This window comes from Elgaria multicarinata, chromosome 3 (assembly GCF_023053635.1).
Source record: "Elgaria multicarinata webbii isolate HBS135686 ecotype San Diego chromosome 3, rElgMul1.1.pri, whole genome shotgun sequence".
In the NCBI taxonomy this organism is placed as follows: domain Eukaryota; kingdom Metazoa; phylum Chordata; class Lepidosauria; order Squamata; family Anguidae; genus Elgaria; species Elgaria multicarinata.
In genome coordinates this window covers 112,644,453-112,668,940 of record NC_086173.1, presented here as the reverse complement: position 1 = coordinate 112,668,940, position 24,488 = coordinate 112,644,453, and the positions used below count along the sequence as shown (strand labels likewise).

At 42.3% G+C, this 24,488-nt stretch overlaps 1 protein-coding gene across 1 annotated transcript in view; it reads right to left on the bottom strand.

Moving 5' to 3' along the window:
- CACNA1D (calcium voltage-gated channel subunit alpha1 D) overlaps positions 1 to 14,473 on the bottom strand; it is a 256,993-nt gene extending 242,520 nt beyond the window's left edge. The window contains exons 1-3 of the mRNA XM_063121273.1: positions 14,426 to 14,473; positions 7,554 to 7,872; positions 5,425 to 5,530 (exon numbers count right to left, since the gene is read on the bottom strand). Coding sequence (XP_062977343.1) covers positions 5,425 to 5,530; positions 7,554 to 7,872; positions 14,426 to 14,465 — 465 coding nt within the window. The 5' untranslated portion in view covers positions 14,466 to 14,473. The remainder of the gene's footprint in view (positions 1 to 5,424; positions 5,531 to 7,553; positions 7,873 to 14,425) is intronic.
- Between the last annotated feature and the right edge of the window lie 10,015 nt (positions 14,474 to 24,488).

The following is a 24,488-nucleotide window of genomic DNA, read 5'->3' as shown; positions in this document are numbered from 1 at the left end:
CTTATGTTTTAGCAAACCTTATTTTTATCTGAGTATACATTTCTGAATTATCATTCAGCATTCTTTATTTTCAAGAGTATTCATGCTGCACCACCATCACTCCCAAAATTCATCACCTTGAATCTAACAATACTACATGTTGCTTATTGTTATACTCTGGCTGTCTCTATTTCATCAGTATACGTGGTCAACAAAATGATGAGCTGAATTTTGTCTACCAGTCAAGCACAGCATTCTTAACAACTGTCCTTACATTAATGACTCTATTAATTCTAAGAGATTTAATGTCTTGCAAATAACTACCCACAAAGGAAAAAAAATCACAAATTCACAATCTGTGCCTCCTGAAGAACTAATGTGACTAATTACGTACTAATTAGGTACACCAAACTAGACTTTTCTATTTACAAAAACTATAGGGCCATCATTTAGTTTACAAAGGTATCTGTGGTTAAACTAATGAAAATTTTATGTCTTGTCCTTAGATGAATTAAAGAGTACATTTTATTTTTAATCATTGCCAAGTCATAATAATGTATATTAATCTAACACTTACTGGTTTATTAAAAAATAGTAATACATGAATGGTTTCTTCTACTTCTCATTCTGGGTTGATTGCCTTCAATGGAGGATGGATTAAACTTTATAATTTGCAATATAAATCATCTAATAGACAAGCTGGCAGGCTAACATTCTCCACTAAAGTGAATTGCCCACTGGCAGTGTAATCAATTAGGGCTGCACTGTATGCACACATAAAAAATGTGTTCCAGGTCCTTGGAATCCCTTTTCACTCTTCAAACAATATACAGCAGAATATCTTCATTTCATAATGTAGGTAGGGAGCACAACTGCAGCAAACTAAAACATATCAATTATTATTATTATTATTTAAAATATTTCTAGGCCTTCTTGAAGGGCAAACACCTTCCCAAGGCAGCTTACTCAATAAAACCCAGATAATAAAATATTAAAGCAATGAAAACAGCCAAAATTGATAAAATCTACATTCACCAACAGTAAAACATCTAGCCTAAAAAGTAATAAAATCTAAAACAGAAATGCAGCTAAAAGCCTGGAACAGTTCAGTGAAACATACTCAGGAGAAGGCCTCAGAAAACAAGTCAGGTACTGGGTTCAGTCAACCTGATCTCCAATGGGGAGTTAAATGGTCAACGGTTGGTTATTTAACCTATTATAGATTATTGTGTTGTGTGGAGAGAGGTTTTTTTTTTACTAACAGTTGGTTATGTGGCCAAAAATAACCAACACAAATAACCAATGCTGTGCAGAGTTGGCTATTTGAACCACTGTTGGTTACCGTGTTGTGTGGAGGGCACCATTGGTTATTTCCTCGGACACTGTTGGTTATTCTGTCTGCCACAGAGTCGCAAAACATGAACGGTCAAAACAGTGGCTGCTGCTCTAGTCCAGCTGGTAGGATAGATTTTCGGCAGCAATGACTGATGGTATACTAGCGGGAGGACTGAAGGGGTTGAGAGGGCAGGGAACGAGTGAGTCAACTCAGTGTGGAATATTAGGCCTAATCTACAATAAGCAGGATATTATTGCACTATGAAAGCAGTATATAAAAGGCAGGAGCCACACTACTGCTTTATAGCAGTATTGAAGTGCACTGACAACTGTTGGGGCCCATTGAAACATAACACACACCACTTTCAGACCGATATATCCTGCTTGGTGTGGCTCCTGCCTTTTATATACCGCTTTCATTATGCAATATCGTGCTTCGTGTAGATTAGGCCTTAGTCAACTCAATGCTGATCCTAACCCACACCATGGTTGATTATCATCATGTTGTATAGAGAGTATTCCCCTAGATAAACAACTGTCGAGTTATTACCCCACAATTGACTATTATGTTGTCTGAATGGAACCAGGGCCTGACAGACCCACCAATGGCAACCCATTAAATTAATTCAAGGCATACACAATGGAAGATACCTTTCCCAAGCAGTGTTTTGTTCCTAAGTGAATGTGTTATTAAATGTATCCTCCCCTTCTAGAGCTCAGAACTCTTTGAAAACTTTTTTAAAAAAACATTTAAAAGCTAAGTACATACAGGGCCTATCAGATTTATCCAGGGACAGTGCTTAAAATTCATTGAAGCAGTTAAAATGGAAAGGGGACAGCTGCTGTGCCTTATGTTTCAAAGGTGGTGCACTGCACCCCAGAGATTCAAACAACTTCTGCTTCCAAACAAACCTACAAGTTTCATTTCAAGAAAGACTCTGATACAGAGCTGTGGCCTGGCCTCTCTCTCCTCAGGCCAGAAGCAGTGGGTGTTGCCCTTATCTACTTCCTGGTTCCTCCCAGGAAGCACAACCCATTCAGGCTGAACGCAACAGTTCTTTCTTATTGTTACACCTCCTGCCCTGTTTTATCTTCACCCACTCTACTTTACACACACACACTGGGTCAAAACTAGAGACATGCTTGCTACAGAAGGCAGGAGAGGAAGACAGACAAAAAGGCAAGAGAGAAGAATGGTCTAGTACAGCTTCTCCAACTTGGTGCCCTTCAGATGTGTTGGAGTACAACTGCTATAATCCCCCAGCCAACATACCCAAACACATCTGGAGGACACCAGGTTGGGGAAGGGTGGTCTGGAAAGTGCAGTGATTTAACCCTCTGTTTAGGTCTCAGAGGATTTAAAAATACAAGCACAGTCTTTGGATTAAACCTGACAGCCTTAAACACATGCATGTTAACAGTTAGTGCAATTAATGATCGCAATGCACACTACATGTGACTGCCTTTGAAGATGATCTGGAATCATCAGCTAAAACAGAAGTCCACTGCCTTCTTAAGACCAGGCTACAGGAAACATATTAAACCAATTCTTGTTCAACAAGTTGCAGCCTACAAAGCTGTAAGAGTCTCAGCCTAGGATGCCTGCAGGAATGGGCCATCCATAAACAACAAATTGCCCATTTTCTATTTGCACTCAGTAAAATTTAATGCACAAAATATCTAATTCGCATATAGCACTAATCCAACAATTATCTGGGAGACAACTGAACTTACTGCAGTTTGCTTTCTCAATTTCTCGGTTATTTGTTTCCATCCTCCTTTACCTACTCCCACCCTGTATCCCAAATACCTTTCTAGCACTGTAGGGCTGGCCTGCCAAGGAGCTGGCAGGTTTAACCACTCTTTCCCATTGCTCTTTAGTCTGGTAAAACAACCCACCAACAAGCCACATTTATTTATTTATTTATTTATTTATTTATTTTATTACATTTTTATACCGCCCAATAGCCGAAGCTCTCTGGGCGGTTCACAAAAATTAAAACCACAATAAAACATCCAACAGGTTAAAAACACAATTACGAAATACAGTATAAAAAGCGCAACTAGGATAAAACCACACAGCAAAGTTGATATAAGATTAAAATACAGAGTATTTTATGTATTAATTTATTTTTGTTTAAGATTTATTTGATTTGAATCCCACCTTTCTACCAAGAAAAGTGGTACTCAAGACAGCATACAATCACATTCACATGTGACAACCACCCATAGTTTAAAGAACCCAGACAACAAACCATGGGCTTTTTCTAGATTGTTCATGGTTAGCATGGCTGGGTTCACACATCACGACAACCCAGAATTCAACAACCCATTGCATTATGGGCAAACCAGGTCTTCACAATACAGATACTATCTATTATATACTACTTATTGTTTTAAATTGCACTTCATTTGTATGAATAACTTTGCCTGCAATATAAAACTAAAATAAATGTCACCCAAATTATTTTTATTTAATGCTCAATATATGTATAGCCAGCACACAGTGTGAAATGTGTGTGTCTATACACATGTGAACAATGCATATGCAGAATCCAAACAGAGCTCTATTACCAATATCAAAAAGTCAGTGTAAATATAAGTGACAAATATAGAGTTTATTTTTGTTTAAAGAAAACGGTGTTCTGTACAGCACCATGAAAATTGATGGCGCTATATAAATAAATAAATAAATAATAACAATAATAATAAAGAAACTTCAAAAGAGGGTATTTTTGAAAAAGAAAAAAGAAAGAATTGAAAATATTTTAACTCACCCTTGAATTAGAGCGAAAAAATGTAACTTTTACCCCTTGGTTGAAAAACTTACAAAAAAACCAAGGTAAAATTCTATAAAATTATCAGTCTCTGACGCAGACGGATGCTTTACCCACTTCAAGTAATGCTTTATAATATTAGTTATTAGCACAGACCTCCTGGCGGATTGACAGCAACGCAGAGATTTGTGCCCTAAATTTCTGAGAGCAAAACCAGACTGTTCATTGGCTCAGATTCACTACTGCATGGATTGTTCTTTAAATTGACCTGAATTATTCTGTCTTCTGCCAGAGTTCTTGTTGTCCAAGGCTGTTTAATATCATAGCCTCAATAAATGGAGAACATAAAACTGGCCAAAAAATATAGATGCAGCATTCTAAAAGAAAACAGAGAACCGTTTTTTAAAGGAGCTTTTCAAACATGTTCAATAGAGCCTATTCCCAGGTAAATGCGTATAGATTGCAGTTTAAGGAAGTTACAGGCTGTAGCTGATAAACTCTAGTGAGTCATAAAAAAATCTTGAGACAGAGCTTGTACAACAGAAGAACTTCTCTGGATTTGGGGGATCAGTTTTCTCATACTGTCCTCTTCTGCTAGATCAGACACAGTCATTCCATGTAAGGAAAACGCTTTCCGCTAACAGACAGTTTTGGATCCAAGCCCATGGCTTTAAGCATCTACTGCAGTATACAACAACATTTAAATGGACCAACGTCTACTAAAAATTTCCCTTAAAGCAATAGCATTATCCTTAAACTACTTGGTTTTAAAATATATTAACTTCATCTAAAATATCACTGCCATGCTTTATGACATTCTTCTTCCAAAATTCAATTATCTAATTAGCAAGGTAATGATGTATATTATTTCCCAATAATTTCTTGTCCTGGAATAATGTATTCCAGGGTAAATCAGTGTTCAGTGTTCCCATGATTTTTCTTTTAAAAACATTAAAATAATTGAAACTAAATGAATAGGGAAATAAAAGTTCATGTGAGGCTGATTACAAAAGATTAAAGAGCACTAAGAAAACAAATAGCATGTAACATTAAAAACAGCAACATATAAATCTAATTACTATCTTCCTTGTAATGCATTTGTTTTGCCCCAAGAATTCATCATTATCATAAACTATCTTATTATATCAGAAACCAGACGATCACTATTAGAACTGGCAACCAAAGCAGTAAAATACATTTTTAAAATGTTCTTTTGCATTTTTTCACAAACTACATGCATAATTCATTCTACAAGTTCTTTTTGTTGTTGTTTTGTTAAAGCTCCATGTACAGATTTTTAAAAAATACAGGGAGGAAATAAAAAAATACTTACCAAGTTATGATTTGTTGAATTAGAATCATCTTCTGGGAATGGGATGTAAACAGCTAAGGCCACACAATTGGCAAAAATAGCCAGTAATATAAATATGTCAAACGGTCTGAAATATCTTGTTAAGGAATTCCATCCAGTGTTGGAATATATACATATAAACCCTAGTCTAATTCACTGCTAATTTTTGCATTAGGGATTATAAACTTGTTTCTGGAGTAAAAACTGACATGTTCTTGTCATTCTTTTGATGGATGGAAGTGACAACCCATTCTCCACAAGCATCCATTATATCCCTCCATCAAATTATTTTTCAGCATCATGACCTTTCAACGTCCTCTTTTTAATAATAAACCACACATTACATTCTTTTGCACAAAGTGTGCTTTCTATTAAATTTAAAAAAATAAATCTAATTTCATAATACTGAATCAATATCTCAGCCTTTGTGAAATGCTTACAGATCAGTTCTGTCCTCCATGTCTACCCATACTTATAATTAAGGCTAACAAAACTTGCATATGTACAGCAGCGCAGTAGAATAATAAACCACAGAGTAATGTTTTCCTGCCTTAATACTATAGAAGAAGATTCTACCAGTTTTCTTATATAAAAGATAGAGAACTGGTAACTTTTAGAACAATGTAAGTCTTTACCTCAGTAAAGAAATGGCTTTAGAAATGACTTTCTAAACCGCAAATAGCATCAGTGGTATGGGAGGGGACTGATAATTACCCAGATCGCAGCTGACTTGGTGGACGCATTTTACCCTTACTTGCACTGGTAAAATTATGAGGAACATCCCTCTACTGAACCCGGTAACACTTTGCCCGAATAACCATCTGATTCCCCCACCCCAAAAATGTTATCCTAGGTCCATACCCAATCATAGCCAATGCAGCTCTGTCTACTGGGAGTTATCATTACACTACCAAACATATTTGAGAAGGGGAAGGGACATGGTTTGCAGAGTGTAAGTGCCATGACAGAGGGCCAGCAGAGAGGCTTATAGCAGCCTGCAAACATCATCATTTGAATCTCATATAATTCTTTTGCACCACCACAGCACTGCTACATTTGCATCATATCAACCTAATTTTCCCTGTTCCTTCAGTTGTCAGCAGTAATTAGAGCATAGATCCATTTTCTTCTATAGTATGTTGGTAAGCAGAAGTTATGATGAATAAGTCTCCATCCCAATCTACATCTACTATATGTAGGAATAAAATAGGGTGATCATATGGAAAAGAGGACAGGGCTCCTGTATCTTAAACAGTTGTATAGAAAAGGGAATTTCACCAGATGTCATTTCTTTGCATGCAGCAGCTGGTGAAATTCCCTCTTTGTCACAACAGTTAAAGCTGCAGGAGCCCTGCCCTCTTTTGTACCTGGTCTCTTATCCCGAAGTGTCATCTCTATCTTCATTTATGGAATATTAATTGAAAGAATGACATCTTAAGTAGTGATGGCACAATGAAGATACATAGGCTCATCTTGGTGCATTAGGCATCTGCTACCACCTGCTATTCTAAGTATAACACTTGTCAACAATTATGTCTATAGCCAACAGTAGCAATAAGTGTGAAATAAGTCAATAAAACTAAAACACTAAAATATATATTACAAGTCATTTTTATACTAGTTTAGAGACACAAAAATGCTTCCACAAGTCAACCTTGTACCTATGGCTCAAACAGTTATTACACAAACTTCAGTACATGTTCCTCTATGTTTTTGAAGTCCATGTCAACATAGACAAGCTACAACTCAGCAATTTTAAAGCTCAGAATCACTCCCGTAAGCTGCTTTTTTCACCCACAACAGAAAATGTGTGGTTGATATAGATCCAGTTATCTCCCCAAAACCAACAAAAGTGAAAACGTAGCTTAGAAAGGCTGATACTGGATTGGAAAATGACCAAAAAGAGATAAGCTTTTCTCTGGCCACGGTTTCTCCAATCCAACTCACAGGTTATCCAGTCTGATTTTGGTTTAAATCACTTGCACTCACAGAGGAAAACAACAACACGGAACTCTGTGTAACATGTAGTTTGAGCCTAAGTTTATCTCTCTGATGTACTTTTGGGTAATCAAAGAACAGATGGTAAAAACAAAATTCCATCAAAAGGATACTTCCATTCTACTATACTAATGCAGGCTCTTCGGATTGGGTTGTTGAGGGATAAACAGAAAAGGGCCCGGGCTGGCCGACTGTTGGATGTGTTACCCTGTTTTTTGCTCTTGGCATATTGCTGGCGCTTTCTTTGGGACAGAGATCCTACTGGTTGGGCTGGGGTGGTGCTCATGTTTTGGGCAGCCTTGGCTTGTCTAGCAGCATCAATTGCAGCTTGCCAAGATAGCACAGTTTGCTTGGATGGTGCTGAGCTGTTTGATTGGAGAGCTGGTCCGTCACCAGGGAGAGGAATTCTGGTGCTATTTGCATAGCTTGCTTCTGTTGGGGGGAAAGGGGGGAGAAGAAGATGCATTTATCCCAGTTTTAAATAATCCTGCCCTTTTAAACTACTTGCAAGTATTGACTTTCATTACATTTTGAAGCCTTTCTTTTTCTTAAAGTCAGCAGATCCTTTCTACCATGATTAAAAGGTTCAAGAATCAGCATTACAAACATTAGCATTCATTTTGACGCATTGTGAAAAACACATTTTGAATCCTCCAGTTAAAAAGAAATATTTAAAAATCTGTAAATCACCTACTTTAGAAGCAACAAAAGACTCTAGTTCCTTGATAATAAAACATACTTCCTTTGACAGTTTAATATTCACTGTCTTCTCTTGCACCAAATGTAAAAATGAACATTAACTATTCTTTAAAATATATCAAATATCCAAAGCCATTTCAATCATTACAAAAACTGGAATGAATTTCTGCGGACAAAAATAATCCTTCCAACATGAATATGCATTGCATCTTGGCTATGATCCATTTTTTTCTTTATTTGATAATTAAAAACAGTTTCCCAAAAGAAACTATATCCAGACTAAGGGTGCAATACTATGTATGGTTAGACAAAAATAAGTTCTACGACTTCCAGCATTCTTCAGCCAACATGCATAGGATTGCACCCTTGTCATGTTTGGAATACACCCATTGAAATAAATGGGATTTATGTTAGTTATCCCTTACTTGATTTCAAAGGGTTTACTCTAAGTATGTCTAAGTCTGGATCCAACACAGGATCTTTTACATTGCATAACAACAGCCACTGGGGATCCATACATTTTGCACTAGCTACTCTAAAGTGATCAGATAGTAAAGAGGGCAGGACGCCTGCAGCTTTAACTGTTGTGAGGAAGAGGGAATTCCACCAGGTGCTACATGCATACAGTTCTATACAACTGTTAAAGATACAGGAGCCCAGTCCTCCTTTCCATATGGTCACCCTTACTTTGGGGAGCACTATTATGTTTGCTACTAAACCTGCTGCTCAGCCTTTAACATGCACTGGGGATTTAGAGGACGCCCAGAGCACTCAGATTGCTTCCAAGACAAAGCATGAATTTAGAGGCTGCCTCTCCAACCTGTCCCAGGTCTGGGAAAGGGAGAAGGTCTTGTCTCTTCACATTGCCCTATGTTGGTGGGGATGGGGGTGTGACAAATTTGTGAACCCTTGATAGTATCTAACAAAATACCAGTAATTATGATAAACAGGGCACGTGTAGAATGTGGGCGAATATCTGGAGTGGAAGATGGGCTTTGCCCTCACTGCAACAGTGTCCCAAACATGGCTATTTATTTTTTATCACTGGAATGATTGGCAGCCATAAGGCAAAAAGGCAAATGTTATAGTGAGAAACACCATTGAACTGGGAACAAAATTTGCTCTTTCCCCCTGGTGACTCCTCTTTTAAGATTAAAGCCATATTCTACTCTGAATAACCCATTCTGGAATCTGTTTCAAGGGGCTCATCTACACCAAGCAGGATATTGTACTATGAAAGTGGTATGAAAGCAGTATATAAAAGGCAGGAGCCACATGACTGCTTGATAGCGGTATTGAAGTGCACTGACAACTGTTGGGGCCCATTGACACATACCATGTACCACTTTCAGGCCACTTTCATAGTATTATATCCTGCTTGGTGTAGATGTGTCAATGGGCCCCAACTGTTGTCAGTGCACTTCAGTACCACTATAAAGCAGTAGTGTAGATCCTGCAGTGCACTTCAATGCCGCTATAAAGCAGCAGTGTGGCTCCTGCCTTTTATACACAGCTTCCATACCACTCTCATAGTGGAATATCCTGCTTGGTGTAGATGAGCCCAAGGTCACACTAGAAGGTGACATAATGGTGAATGGTAGACAAAATATTAGGAACTGACTTTTGGATACTATACAGCCATGAAGCAGCTGTAAAGCCCCTTGCTTTTTTAGAAGCCCTTTTCACTTGTTTTCCACATACACACGTGCCTTCCGGCCCTGCCCACATTCTGTGCATTTAGTTTCCCACCAGTTCTAAATTTTAAAACAATTGTGAAAAGCTTCTACACATGTAGCGAGCTCCGGCTATTGGGCGGTATAGAAATGTAATAAATAAATAAATAAATAAATAAAAATGTACAGTGGTGTGTGAATAGGCCTCCTCCACACAACTGTAAATCCTGCATAGCCAGGACTCCTGATCATGTGGCAAGAAATATATACATACAGCTGTATGTGCATAGAACCCGATTTTATACTTGTGCTGAATGTTCTGGGGAAGAGTCAGCAAGTTTGATCTCATTTTCTTTCTATGCATTCAATATAGGCATGAAATGGCTAGAGTTATAGCATTAAAATGCCTGAGCATTACATTTATCATAAAATTAAAACAATAAATCTTATCACAGAGACAAACAGAGAGAGAGAGAGAATTTAGCACAGATAATCTACCTTCTTGTGATGGGCATAATTTGGTCAAAATGTCAAAACAATCAGATGAAATATGGCAATGCTATAACAGTGTGAAATTTGAACTACTTGGCTCCTACAGCTTCTGTTTGATAATTAGAGGCTTCTCTAGGTGGAAACTGCACCACCCCAAATGACATGTACCAGACTAAGCAGACTTGTAGCAACACAAGAGAGTAGATAAAGATAAGAGGGCGGTGTTGGGGGAGGTGTAAAAACAGAGTTGTGCTGCTGCTGCTACTTGTTTCATGTGTGTGAAGTGCTACTTTTTGTGTATTTGTGTAAAGTGTTTCTGTGAGTGTAGTGCTGCTACTTCATTTGCATGTGTATGAAAGCGAGAAAGAGAGAGAACTCAAATCGATCAAGACATCTTTGTCTCTTTGTACCCCGCCTTGATCCAGAGGGAGAGGCGGGTAACAAATAAATAAATAAATAAATATATTATCATTATTATTATTGTTGTTATTATTATTATTATTCCTATATATAAAACCTGTAAATGTTTTCTACATGATTAATTCTTTAAATATATCCTCCATATTGGTTGTAGGGTATGATCTGGCTAGCTCCTTCAAATGATTTTCCTCTACATTTTGAGTTTCCTATAATGTTCACTTGATTTGTAGTCTGTGATAAGAGCAGTGGATTACATTCCAGACTTGTCCCAAACCACTCTAAGTCTTTGATTCTAAGATTTAGCCCTGTCCCCGCATGGCAATATGGGAACAGCAACAGTATACCACAGTTAGATTATCTCTTAAATCATTAGGCAAACTATGAAGTTAATAATACAAACATTAACATGGGCTAACATGAGGATAATAATCCAAATGGCCTATTCTATGGGGTTGGTGTAAAAATTACAGAGATAAATACAGATGTTGCTTCCAAAACCTTCATGTGCACTACAAATATTATAGCTGTTGTAAAGCAACAGTGAAGAGAAGTTTTGCTGCCACCCCAAAAAAGATCATGTAATTCAGTGGATCTTATTTCAAAAACAACAATGTAATTCTAGGATCAATAATCCCTCAGTTTAAGAAAGGAGTTTAAGTGTGCAATCCTATGCATGTTCAGACAGGGGGGAAAATACAAGAAGTCCAAGCATTCCCCAGCCACCCAAGCTGGCTGGAGAATGTTCGGAGTTGTACTTTTTCTTTCTAAATATGCATAGGATTGTGCCCTACATGCTGACAAATTCATTTATGCACCAAATAGCATATACAATGTAAGTTAAGGCAGCCACCTTAACTTCAGCACCATTTATTAGATTGTAAGCCTATGCGGCAGGGTCTTGCTATTTACTGTGTTATCTGTACAGCACCATGTACATTGATGGTGCTATATAAATAAATAAATAATAATAATAATAATGTAAGGGGTAAATACATTCTACATGTATACATATTATGCTCCCTTACATCTCAGTTCCTAGGCACCCATGGTTTTCTGTGGTCTTCCATCCCTAGCCTTCTTCCAAGTTGGGGGTAATACTAAAGCTGGGGTGAGTGGTACTTGACCTTAGTAAGTCGTATCTTTTGAAATGCTGAACTCTAACAGCTGCAAAGAGAGAGAGTTCTGCTATTGGGTGGTATAGAAATGTAATAAATAAATAAATAAAGCTCATATAGTATGCTGGATAGCACAATCCTGTCCATGTTTTATGAAAAGCAAAAGTGTTCTGCTTGTAAATTCTAAAGATTTAATTAATTCATTACAAAGACAGCTCACTTGTTGCAAAGCTCAAGACAATTTACGTTTTTTCATAAATGCAGCACTCACCTCCTCCTTTCTCTCGCTAACTTGTGCATTGTCTCATTATGAAACAGACATTTATCCCAGTGACTGTATGTTCCTCTGAGCATCCTTCCACAGTCAGCCTTGTTTCCCCACCTCACCACCATATAGCCTGTCACTCCTAATGTATGCCATTGTCTCTAATCTCAATGAAATTCCATAGGGATAGCATAAAGTCACTGTGCAGTTAGGTGGTCCTGAACATCAGTGTTTTCCTAATTTGCAAAGGAAGTCATTTGTGTCTAAAAGCCAAGGGAAGGCAGGAATGCCTGGAGACAAAGTTGTGAGGGTGTACAGTATGTTAGACAATGGGTTGACTACTTATGTTGCACAGATGTTAGGGAGATACATTGGCTTATAATTTCCATGCTTTTTGGTACACACCCTTAGCTCTTAAATAGAGACCTTTTGATGCTACAGTAAAGAAATAATGATAATAATGATAATAATAATATTTAAGTCCCCCCTAAAACTTACTATTAAATAAGATTATTTGGGTTGGGGGAAACAGTCTAAATTTTTAAGGAAATATATGCAATTGTAAGTGCTATTTTGCTTTAGAAGGTCTCCAGGTAGATACCAAGTGCACCTGTGGAAAAAGGCTCCTTCTGCCTGTACTCTAAAGTTGGGGATCTATGTGGAAACAAAGATGGAGGGATGCTCAGGAAATCAGAGAAACTGGCAGAAGGCTTTGCCCAGGCAGGAGATGAACCTAAAGATGTAGTAAGGCTCCCTTTGCAAATGTCATTTCCCCTTAAATTGATGAAGTCAAAACGGGCCGAGCGGGGGGGGGGGGAGGGTTGCCATGTCCGGTGCTCCTTTTCATAACATCCTGATAAGAACTGGGTTGCAGTCTCTGGTTCTGCTTCCCTCCTACCTCTACTCCAGCACTGCATGCAAGTGTGCACATACATGTAGATACGCAAAACGGATGGGAAACGGATGGGGCAGGGGTGGGGGTGGGGAGTGAGTTTTTTTAAGATGGCTCCCTTAGCCTGCAGCTGACAAGAGGTAACTCCTGGATGAAGCCAGCATGTTTCCTACTGACCAGGAGAACGAATATATCATGTATAGAGAGCTCAGAGAATGGGGAGCAGTGACAGAGTAAGACTGATGTGTGGGTGGCCATCAGATTGCACTTGTCACATCAACAGCTGGGTCCATTGCTAGGTTACCCAAGGAGAAGAGTGCCTGCCTCACGTAACCATCTGACACAAGGGCAAACACGGTGAGATTCGTCCCACAATCATTTCTCCTCGAATCATTTCGTAATTTTGCATTCCCCCAATCTGCACAGAATCTCTCTCTCTCTCTCTCTCTCTCTCTCTCTTCCAGCCCTTCCCCCTCTCCCGCCCCCGCCGTCCCCGACTTTCCGTCTTTCTATTTATGGGATGCCACGAAAGAACCTCTTCCTCCCTCTGCTTTGCGAGGCACCTCTGAAAGCGAAGCCAAGTTGCGGGGGGGGGGGGGGCTTCTCTTGCCCTCGGGCACACTCACAACATCAAAGTCCCTGTCAGTTGCGGGAGGGATGAATCATTTCCACGCAGCTCGAGGCGAGAGGGGGGGAGGGCGGCGGTGGCAGCAGCGCCTGCCTGAGCCTGTTTGCAAAGGCGATTAACACACACACACACGGGCCCCATGTGTCGTCTCTCCCTCGACGCTTGGGGAAGCGGGGGGTGGAGAGAGAGAGGGGAGGGAGGCAGGGAGAGAGATTGCTACCGGCAGCCGCGGGATGCGGGCAGCGCTCGCCTCGCAAAGAGCCTTTCGCCTGGGCTCACCTCGCCGTGCCCCCCCCCCGCGGTCATCCCGCGTGGTCTACCCTACTGCGCTGCCCCGGGGCGCCGCTGCCAACTCCCCCCACTCTCGTCCAATGCTCCCCTTCTCGCCCTGCCTTCTCTCTCTCTCTCTCTCTCTCTCTCGTTCCCCCCGCCCCCCAGCTTCGAGGCAAAAGACAGACGTGCGAAATCAATGCAACGCGCTCCCACGGGAAGCGGGGCGGGGGCAGAGCCGGGCAAGGCAGCGCACCGAGGGCGAGAAGCGGCGGGAGCTCGCCCGCCGTCGCCTCGGGAGCCGACCGTAACCCGCTGACCCCCGTCCCTCCATCCCGCTGCCTTCCTTTCCCCAGCCCTTAATCCTGCCCGCGGTTCCTTCCTCTAATCTCTCTCCCAACATCCCCAAAGCCCTCGCCGCCGCTTAATCCCAAGGCATCCCCCTCCCCCTCCCCTCCCCTCCTGCCGCTGCTGCCCTTGTCGCTGCTTCGGGGATGGCTGGGAGGCGGGGAGCGCTCCGTCCGCTCTTACCGTCAGGGAGCTGCTGCTGCTGCTGCTGCTGGGGCATCATGGTCACTCTCTGCCGGGGCCCCGAGGCGCTCCAACCTCCGCCACTCCAAGCAGGTGTGCGACGCTGCTCCCCGTCCCCTTCGCGCCCCTGCCCTGGCCCTTGCCCCTGGCCCGCGCTGCCCGCTATCCGGCGGTCCCCATGGTGGTCGTGCTGACTAGCGAGAGGCAAGGGCTTGGGGTCGCTGTGGCTACCGCCGCCGCCGCCGCTGCTGCTTCGCTGCCGCCGCCGCCGCCGCTTGCAAATCCCTTCGAGTTTGGGCCAACATGACACTCACATCCGGGTGACACAGGCGCGCTCCATCCCTAGCAACCCACCACCCGCTGCCGTCGCCGCCGCGGCTGCACCCGCTTTCCCCTCTCTGCTGCCGCCGCCGCTCCGCTCCCGCCGCCGCTGCCTGGCTGCCTCCCGCACAGCCGTCGCCCGCCACGGGTTAACTCTCTCGCGCCTGCCTCCGCCGCCACCTGCTGCTCAGGGAAGAAGAGGAGGAGGAGGAGGCTTGGCCAGGCGGGCACCGCGAAGGAAGGAGACAGGCTGAGCCGCACAGTAAGAAGCCTAGAGGCGAGCTCTGGACCAGCGTCCACAAATAGAAAATAGCGCGCCGAGGCCTTAACCCTTCCCTCCCTCCGTTGCACTTCAATGTCTTGGAAGGAGGAGAGAGGTTTTCAAGTCCGCTTGGAAGCCACGCCCTCCAACATATACACCGTCTTTATTAATCCTAAAGGAGTAATAATCTGACCTCTCCCAGGCCCGCTTGAGGCAAACGGAAGCTAAATGGAGCCTCCAGGTTCAGATGCAGTCTACCTCTGGCTGCTAGAGGCTTGGAAGTAACAACGGTGGAGTGGCTATGCCCCTTTTGGCCTGCTTGTGAAATTAAGGTGGCATCTGGTTGCTGCTGCTGTTGTATAGTACAGCAAGAGAATCCTTGCCGCCTTATGCACGATGGGACCCCTTTTTTAACAGGCCGTTTTAAATGCACACGTACACACACAGAGTGAGGGACGGCGACACACACCTTGTCTGGAGCTTCTTGCACATGAGCATTCACAATGCAGGACAGAATGTAGAAGAGAAATAGAACCTACGTTCTCACCTGGGATGTTTTTACATCCAGGACCCACAAGGGCTATTCCTTGGGATGCTATTTGCGCTGTGAGAATAGGCAGGATGCTTTTCCTGCACCACCAATGCATGTCCACGATCCAGTTCTCCACATCTGGGATTACGGAACTTCCTGGTCAGAGCTTGTGACTTTTCTGCCACACTTGAACAATCCCACCCCACTCCACCCCACCCAGTCCATCTTATTTTAAAAATAACGCACTGTGGGGGAGGCTTGCTGTGGTTGCTCATTAGTAATGCATATATTCTTTGTTATTACACTCGGTAAGAGCCTGTCAATCTGACAGGCAGGGAAGTTTGACAAGGGTGGGTAGGTGGGTGAGTAGGAGGCTCCGTATCCTTCCTCCTCCTATCTCCTGCACTGTTCTTTCCTTCCTGTCATTGCTTTCTGACTACTTCCCTTTCCTCTACTGCCTTCTCTTGGCCAGAAAGGTAGCTGGTGTGATCATTGTTGCTGCTCACAAGGATGCCTGAGTCTAGCCAGGGGCAGGCAGTACACAGTCCTCCAAATGTTTTTGGACTGCAAGTTCCATCAGCCCTAGCCAACACAGCCAATGGGTGGGGGGGGGTGATTATGGGAGCTCCAGGCCTAGACCAGGGGTGGGCAGAAAGTAGATCTCCAAATGTTTTGGACTTCAACTCCCAGCATTCCTGACCATTGGTCCTGCTGGCTGGGACTTCTGGGAGATGAAGTCCAAATCTACCTTCTGCCTACCCCTGGTCTAGGCAATATATCTTGCAGTGCCTTGAGTGTTGCTGCTGCTGCTAGTTTTGCCCCTGACATATGCAGCAAGCAGACATTGATGTCAGATCTTCTCCATTCATCTTGCATATAGCATAGAATGGCCTTAGCGGAAGTACTGCCATATGAGAAGACCAAATGGAGGGCAGGGGTTCCTCTCACTTGACATATTACTCTGTAGCAATGTGACCCTATGTGCAAAACACACAGAAAACTCATTAGTTAGAGTGGTTTCCATATTTTGACTTTTCTGTATTACAAATTCAGCAGCTCAGAATTGCCACTGAAAGTTGCTTACGCTTACATGCACCTTTCATCCATCACCTTCCATGATGCATGTAATCAGATCTGTTTACACCGCCACCTAAATCATTTTTGATCCTACATTAATTCCAGTCTCTTATCACCAAACCACTAACCCTTTCTTCCTTTCTGTATTTAATGCAGAGTGCCAGTTTTATCTAGATTAAAGTACCTAATAATAATTCATAATAATTCAGATTCTAAGTTCTTCCTCAGTTCATGTATGGGGGTGGGTGGGAGTGATTTCCACCAACTCCCTTCTTTATCTGCCCAGTAGCATATCCTACACCATTCCCAAGAGTCCCCCAAACTCTCAGGGGGCTGCAGAGGGAAGGGGTAGACATTTCCCATTCACAGAAGGAAAAATTAGGATCCAAGCCAATGTTTCTAAGGAATTGTTATAACACGTCTGATATTTTCTTTTTGCAACCCAAAGAAGATGTCGTTTGGTAAATATAACCAAGGATGGAGCACAGGTTTTTTGTTTGTTTGGTTATTACTTTTAGTATTTCTAAAATACTAAAAGGGTGGATTCCTGCATTGAGCAGGGGGTTGGACTCGATGGCCTTGTAGGCCCCTTCCAGCTCTGCTATTCTATGATTCTATGATTCTACTCATAATTCAGTATCGTAATTTGCCACGTTAAAACTGCATATTACAAATTAATTAAATTACCTGGCAAATATATATTAATTGATACAGCCATTCATCCTACAAAAGATATAATTTTCATCTGCTTTAGTAAACTGTGGTATCCAATTATTTTGCTCAAATGGTTTTATTCTTATTACATTAATGGAATACAATGTTGACTAATTTCTTTGTTATTATATTACTTACATGCACAACATCAAATTGATACTTGTTTAAGTTTACTAGAAAATGTAGTGAATAATGAGATTTGGGGAAGGTGGATATGGCTAGCAATGGGGAAAAATGAGTGTACTTGTCTGCTATAATATCCATGTAATGTCACATCATATTGTATTAAAATAGTTTGTTCTTGTTTGCACTTTTATATTAATGAAATAGCAGGTAAATAACAGGTCTGCTAATCAATCCCTTCACCCCACGTGCACACACACATCATCATCTTCCAGTAATATAAATGATAATTAGGTTTAGCAGAACACTCATGTACATCCCATGGCTCCCACAAAAGCAGTTGAGCTTTTGCAAACGTTCAGTTCAAATACTCAGAAAATCTGAGAGGCACTTTCAAAATGCTTACCTCTGCTGCCTCAACTGCTGCCACCTTCTCCTTCCCCCATAACCAGCAATATACCTTTGGGGAAAGGAACAAAAACTTGGTGATGGGCATGCAGAGAATCCTTTCCCACCAGGGATTGGAACTACCAGTTCCAGAATTCCTGCTAGGAAACTGAACCTGTGTGCATCATTTCCTCCAGGACAAAGTCCCTTCAAGGTCCCAGGCCCTGACAGGATGGTCTTTTGGAGCCCTGGAGCTGCCCACCACTATCCATCTCTCCTCCTCCTCCCCCAAAGTTGTCAGGAGCTGCTGGATCTGTGGACAGTTGCCCCATGTGGTGAACCATTCAACTGCAGGTGGCAGCTTCTCAGTGAGGTATCTGAGTGACTCTGCCCAACCATGCTGGCCACTGGATCCTCCTAGACAGGAAAGAGTATACATCTGAGACTTATAGTTTCAGCTTTATTTGAGCAAAAAGGCCTTAAGTTCTGGTGTGTCATTGTATCTGACTTGCTTCTGGGGTGTCCTTCACAGCCTTTCTACACAAGGCTTTTATTGTGTGCTTGTGATTGCTCACTCATGGTAATTTTGTGGGTTCTTTACATGACGTAGTCATCCTCCAGGGCCATTCCTGTGCTTTGCGAGCTTTATCAATTTTTTAAAAATGAGGAAAGTATTGTGCGTGTTTTCGGAATGGCCCCTATAATGCCATAGAAATCTCATGTAAGTGTGCAATTCCACTATACCCCAGCGTCACCTGTGGAATAATGGAACATAAAGAAAGGCAGAGAAAGAAAAACCCTGGTGGAGAAAAATGTATAAAGGAGCCAATCTTAATGCCACAAAGAATCCAGAAGCAGAAGCCTTGGTAAAGATGTGGGTTAAAAGCTTCATGTAGAAAAGCTATCAATGCTACATCTTGTTTGCTTAATGATCCTGCTTCCTGGTCTTTCCTTTGGTGTTAAACTTTGGTCCTGAATATCTGTTTCCTGGCTCCCCTCAGATTGGTCTCTCATGATCCAGCACTGACAATAGATAAATGCTTGGGTTTAGTGGCAGGGAAGAGGAAGGCAGTAGTGGAAGCTGTTTGCAGGTTCAACATGAGCATTGTTCTCCTCACCAGGGCCAGCCCTCATATGATGTGGGGTGAAGCCCTTACCTCAGGTGGAGAAGCGGTGAATTGCACAACTCCCACATCCCCACCAGGAGGGCCTGCTGCTTCCAGCAGGGGCTCCAGAGAGCCCTGCCATCTGTTCACCTGCCATGGCATTTGTCACAACAACAGAGTGGGTGCTCTCCTGGGACAACACTCCCATGCCTGATGGTTGTGTGTTATCTCCAGTATTCGAGGCAATAAGCCTGTGTGCACCAGTTGCTGGGGAACATGGGTGAGAGGGTGCTGTTGCACCATGTTCATCCCTGGCCGATGGCTGGTTGGCCACTGTGTGAACAGAGTGCTGGACTAGATGGACCCTTGGTCTGACCCAGCAGGGCACTTCTTATGTTCTTATGTTCTTAGGAGTCCGACTGAACTTTTCCTGTGGGTGCCCTGGTGCCCTCCACACGTGTCAGCTTGCGAATCCCATAATTTCCAGCCAGCAGGGCCATTGATAGGCTGTTTCGGCTTGGTGGGTCTCAAGTTGTATAAGGCAGCCTATTTCATTAGCTCTGACTGATTGTCGCCAAGCTAAAAGAAACTGACACAGCAAAGAACTACTGCCAAAGCTGTAATCCCAACCCTGCACATATGTATCCTGGTCTTGCCCCAAGGAACTCAAGTATTTTAGCCTCCCAACCATCCCATGAAGTAGGTTAGGCTGAAATTAGTGATGCACCCATAGCTGTCCAGTGAGCTTCATTAATGAGAATTTGAACCTTAATTTTCCACATCTGAGCCCAAGACTATAGCTGCAGCTGCAGCAATATGCTGTCAGTGGGCCCCGTTGAATTCGAAATGTGGTGAGGATTGGCCTATTCCACAGTATATGGCACAAATATCAGACAAATATGCAGTGGCAGCAGATTCACTGGAAACTAAGCAGAAATTGCATGTTTTAAGTCTGTAGCAAAAAAGAAAGAAAGAACACGCCTTCAAAATAATAATTCTTACTGCAATCATCTAATGATACTGCACAAAGATGATTTAGAGGAACAAAAATGTATGAGTAAGGCTTATTTGAGAAATCGTTAGCAATATAAATCTTTTGGCATCTATATAATATACTTCAAATATTTAATTGTTGTAATTGAAAGAATGGCAGTTTGCTTTCCATCGTCTTTAGGCAATGTTTATCTCTTCTGTGAAAGATAATCCTAACCAAAGTGGTAATTATAAATAAAAACTTAAGTAAATACATATAATGTAGTAGTAATAATAATAATTGCCTACAAAGTCTATATAGTGTGTGTCCACACTAGAAGATCAGCACTTGACAAGTTTCAATAAAGATTTGCTGCCTCACTTAAAAACTATTGAATCAGACATTTATAACAAATATCGGATTTATGAAAACATTTTAAATTCCTATTCCGTAGGAAGCAATTAAATGAAATAACATTTTTCTAATGTTAAATCATGTTTGCTTTGACCTTTCAAATTTCCATACAGATATGGAGGACATCATCCTCCCTGTTTGAGAAAAGAAGTCAATTCTTTTACCAATTACATCAGATAATAACATACTCATTAATGTTCTCAGACAAAACCTTCACTTTTTATCATGTGCAGGTTTCATTTACGTATCTGTTACTTTCTCAGCATGGGTTCCAATTAGTTATAGTAACAGTGCCTGAAGAAGATGTGCTACGATTTAGTTCTTTCAAATTCATACCAGCGCAAAATGTTGACAGTAGAATCCTTACTTAGAGGCGGAATCCAATAGGGTGTTTATGCTTCTGCCGATTCTATTACGTCCTGCAAATTCGTGTCTGCAAGCGGAACCCACTGCTTGCAGAAGGAAAGTTTAGCATTTCCAGGGCAACTGGAAACAAGCAAAGCGCTCGCTTCTGGAACGGGGCAAGTGCGTGGAGCTCCAATTGAGAAATGACTGTTTCCGCTCATTGCAGGCCTCCCCTGGGAAGTGCGTAATTGCTGTTGTGCAAGTGGTGGGTTCTGTTCACACAACGGAATTGGCGGGACCCACCGCTTGCATAACAGAATCAATGTGGTGCAAAAAAAAACTGGCATAAGTGTAGCGCCCTGTTGGATTCTGCCCTGAGAAGATGTATTGTTGTCAGCAGCAATATTTCCACACAATTTAAGATAATTTTTAATTTATACACTTAGATGTTCTCCTATGATTTATTAAACCCACACATGTTCCAGACAGGTTCAGGATGTCAAATTCTCCTGGATTATTTTTGATATCAGGTGTGTGGAATGTCCAGCTTGTTATATTTTTTTAAGAGGGGGTGGCCCAAGACATTTTACTGCAAGAGGCAAAGGGCAAGATGATGCCCCCTGCCATTCCAGGTATTATGTATTTATTTATTTGTTTATTTATTTATTTATTTATTTGGGTCGTACCCTACCTTTCCACCAAGATGCCTACCAATTAAAGGAACTAAAATAATTTACATAAAAACTTGGTTATAATGATAATAAAACAAATAAGTCAAAAACAGAACAAAAAGAGCACCCACCCCAACTGACCAGCTTACACACCAAAGGCCTGCTTGAATAAAAACGTCTGCCTGCCAGTGGAAGGACAGCAAAGAGAGCCTACCTAGCCCCTTTTGGAAGTAAGTCTACAGCCTTGGAGCAGCCACCAAGAAGGCTCTCTCTCATGTTGCCACCAAACATGCCTATGAAAGCAGTGGTATTGAGAGAAGGGATCTCTGAAGAACTTAAATTCCGGACAGGCTCATATATGGAGAAGGCAGTCTTTCAGGTGGCCTGGTGCCAAGCCATACAGTTTTATAGATCATAACCATAACCAGCACTTTGTTTTGTGCCCAGAAATGGACCAGTAGTCTGTGAAGCTATCCTAACAAAAGAGTCATATGCTCCCTGCATCTGAACTTGGTCAACAGTCTGACTGAGCACTCTAGACCAGCTGAAATTTCTGAACTGTTTTCAAAGGTAGCCCCATGTAGAGTGGGTTACAGTAGTCCAGACAGGATGTAACTAAGACATACATGGCCATGGCCAGATTAGACATGACTAGGAACAGATGTAGTTGGTGGGTACCCTAGCTTCAGTTAAACCTGGGCATCTCGGTTTAGAGCAGAATCCAGGAGTACACCAAACTGCGAGCTTGAGTATTCAGGTGTAGGGTAACCCCATCCAGCTGAATCTGGAAGGTAAATCTTACTTCAATTTTACTGGTGACAGGACACACCTGGGAGCAGCAAGCTGGAGATCTGAGGGAAATGGTTTGGACGAGGGATGGCGCAGGCATCTGGCTGGGGCTTGAGGCCTGGTGAGAAATCACCATTTCGCTCCCTCTGGACACCAGTCCACACATCTCCGACTTGCCTGACTCAGAACGTGTTGCGTCAGGCAAGTGTGTAACCCTCACCAAGCCTTTATTTTCCATAAAAATGGCAGCTTGGCCTTTTCTGCAAAGACCCATTTGCACAAATGGTTCCTGTAAAGGGGCCATTTATGCAAGATGACATGCATAAATGGTCCATTTACGCCTGTACTCTTGCATAAATGGCTGCTTTATGGCTACCATTTGCACAAATGGGCCTTTAGAAAAAAAGGCCAAGTTGCCATTTTTACACAAGTAAGGGATTGGGTGGCCATGCACCACTTACCAGGAGCTGCATACCACTTGCCTGGTGCGTGCAGAACACACAGCAGTTCACCATGCACAGCAAGCAGGGGCAGGCAGCTGGTGGGGGCCTAGCAAGCAGCACATGACCCAGACTAAGGTGAGTTTGTCCATCCTATTTGGAATTGCTGCCCTGCCCCCAGCATCTGTCACATAAAGTAGGTCCTGCCTAATGGTAGAGTCAGCCCTGTTTTTAAGCAGTGGACGTACAATTGTCCTGTAACACCCCCCCCCCAAAAAAACCAACAACATTGGGTGTATTCACACAACATGCTAACCAACACTTCGTGGTTGGATGTGGGTTGTTGTTGAACCAAGGGTTGTTTGTTGAACCATTATTATTATTATTATTATTATTATTATTATTTATTTATTTATATAGCACCATCAATGTACATGGTGCTGTACAGATAACACAGTAAATAACAAGACCCTGCCGCATAGGCTTACAATCTAATAAGTTGTAGTAAACAATAAAGAGGGAAGGAGAATGCAAACAGGCACAGGGAAGTGTAAACAGGCACAGGGTAGGGCAAAACCAACAGTGTAAAGTCAGAACAAACTCAATATTTGAAGGCTATAGGGAAAAGAAAAGTTTTGAGCTGAGTCTTAAAAGCAGTGATTGAGTTTGTAGTTCTCAAGTGTTCTGGAAGAGCGTTCCAGGCGTAAGGGGCAGCAGAAGAAAAAGGACGAAGCCGAGTAAGGGAAGTGGAGGTCCTTGGGCAGGCGAGAAGCATGGCATCAGAGGAGCGGAGAGCCCGAGCGGGGCGATAGTGTGAGATGAGAGAGTTGATCACAAGGTGGCTTGTTAACCATGCATTGTGGCTTGTTAACTACCCTGGACAGCCCCACAACAAACCAAGAGTTCTCAAGGTGCCTTGTTTGAGAAAATTAAGCTACACTGCATGATTAACAAGCCACCCTGTGTAAAATGTCCTGGGTTCAGACAATAAGCTAACCCATGGTTCAATAAACAACCCGTGGTTCAACAACAACCCACATTCAGCCACTAAGTGTGGGTTAACATCTTGTGTGATCCCAACCATGGTCTAAAATTGTTTTTGCGATGTAGTCACCTTAGAAATCTTATAGCTGATACTCATGTAAATAAAGTGCTTGACTGAAGTGAAAAGAATAAGAGCAGCCTACACGGCAGCCAATGACTATGTGGGCAGAGTATGATCATGCTTAAGTGCCCTGCATTGTTACAATGCCATGAGATGTCACTTGCTCAGTCATGAAATGGCATGGCTCATAAGTGGAGCAGTATAGCAACACATGCTTTGCATGAGATGCCCTGAGATCTTAATGATGTAGGGCGGGAGACAAATGTTTTAAATAAATAAATAATAAATAAATGAGATCCCAGGAATCTCTGGCATTTCTGTTTCAAACCTTAGGACCACGGACCAAATCCAGCCCCTCTACAGGCCAAGTCTGGCTTTCTGGGGTTGCCCCCCCCGCCCCCATTTCTCATGACTGCCTATTGTTGGGTGGCTTCCTGGCTTTTGCATAGATTCCCTACCCCCATTCTAAAAGGTTGAAACGCCTCTGACAGGATTACTCATCCTGGCCATTTCCCCACAATCTCTCCCATACTATCAAAGATTTGATGCCCCCATTCAATAACCCCCACCAATAACTTCATTTATCTGGCTGAGGTAAGTTCCAAATCTTGCATAAGCCTAGCTTTTGCTGTATCCCACATGCAAATCTCCACATGCTAACACTCAGCGAATATTTGTGTGGATGTTTACTTCTGTTTAAGAAACCAAATAGTCCTGATGCAATAGGGATGCTTCCAGACAAGGCTTTGATCGTTGCCCCACCCCATGCACAGTATTTTGCCAGGGGGTGGGGGCATTGCCCAT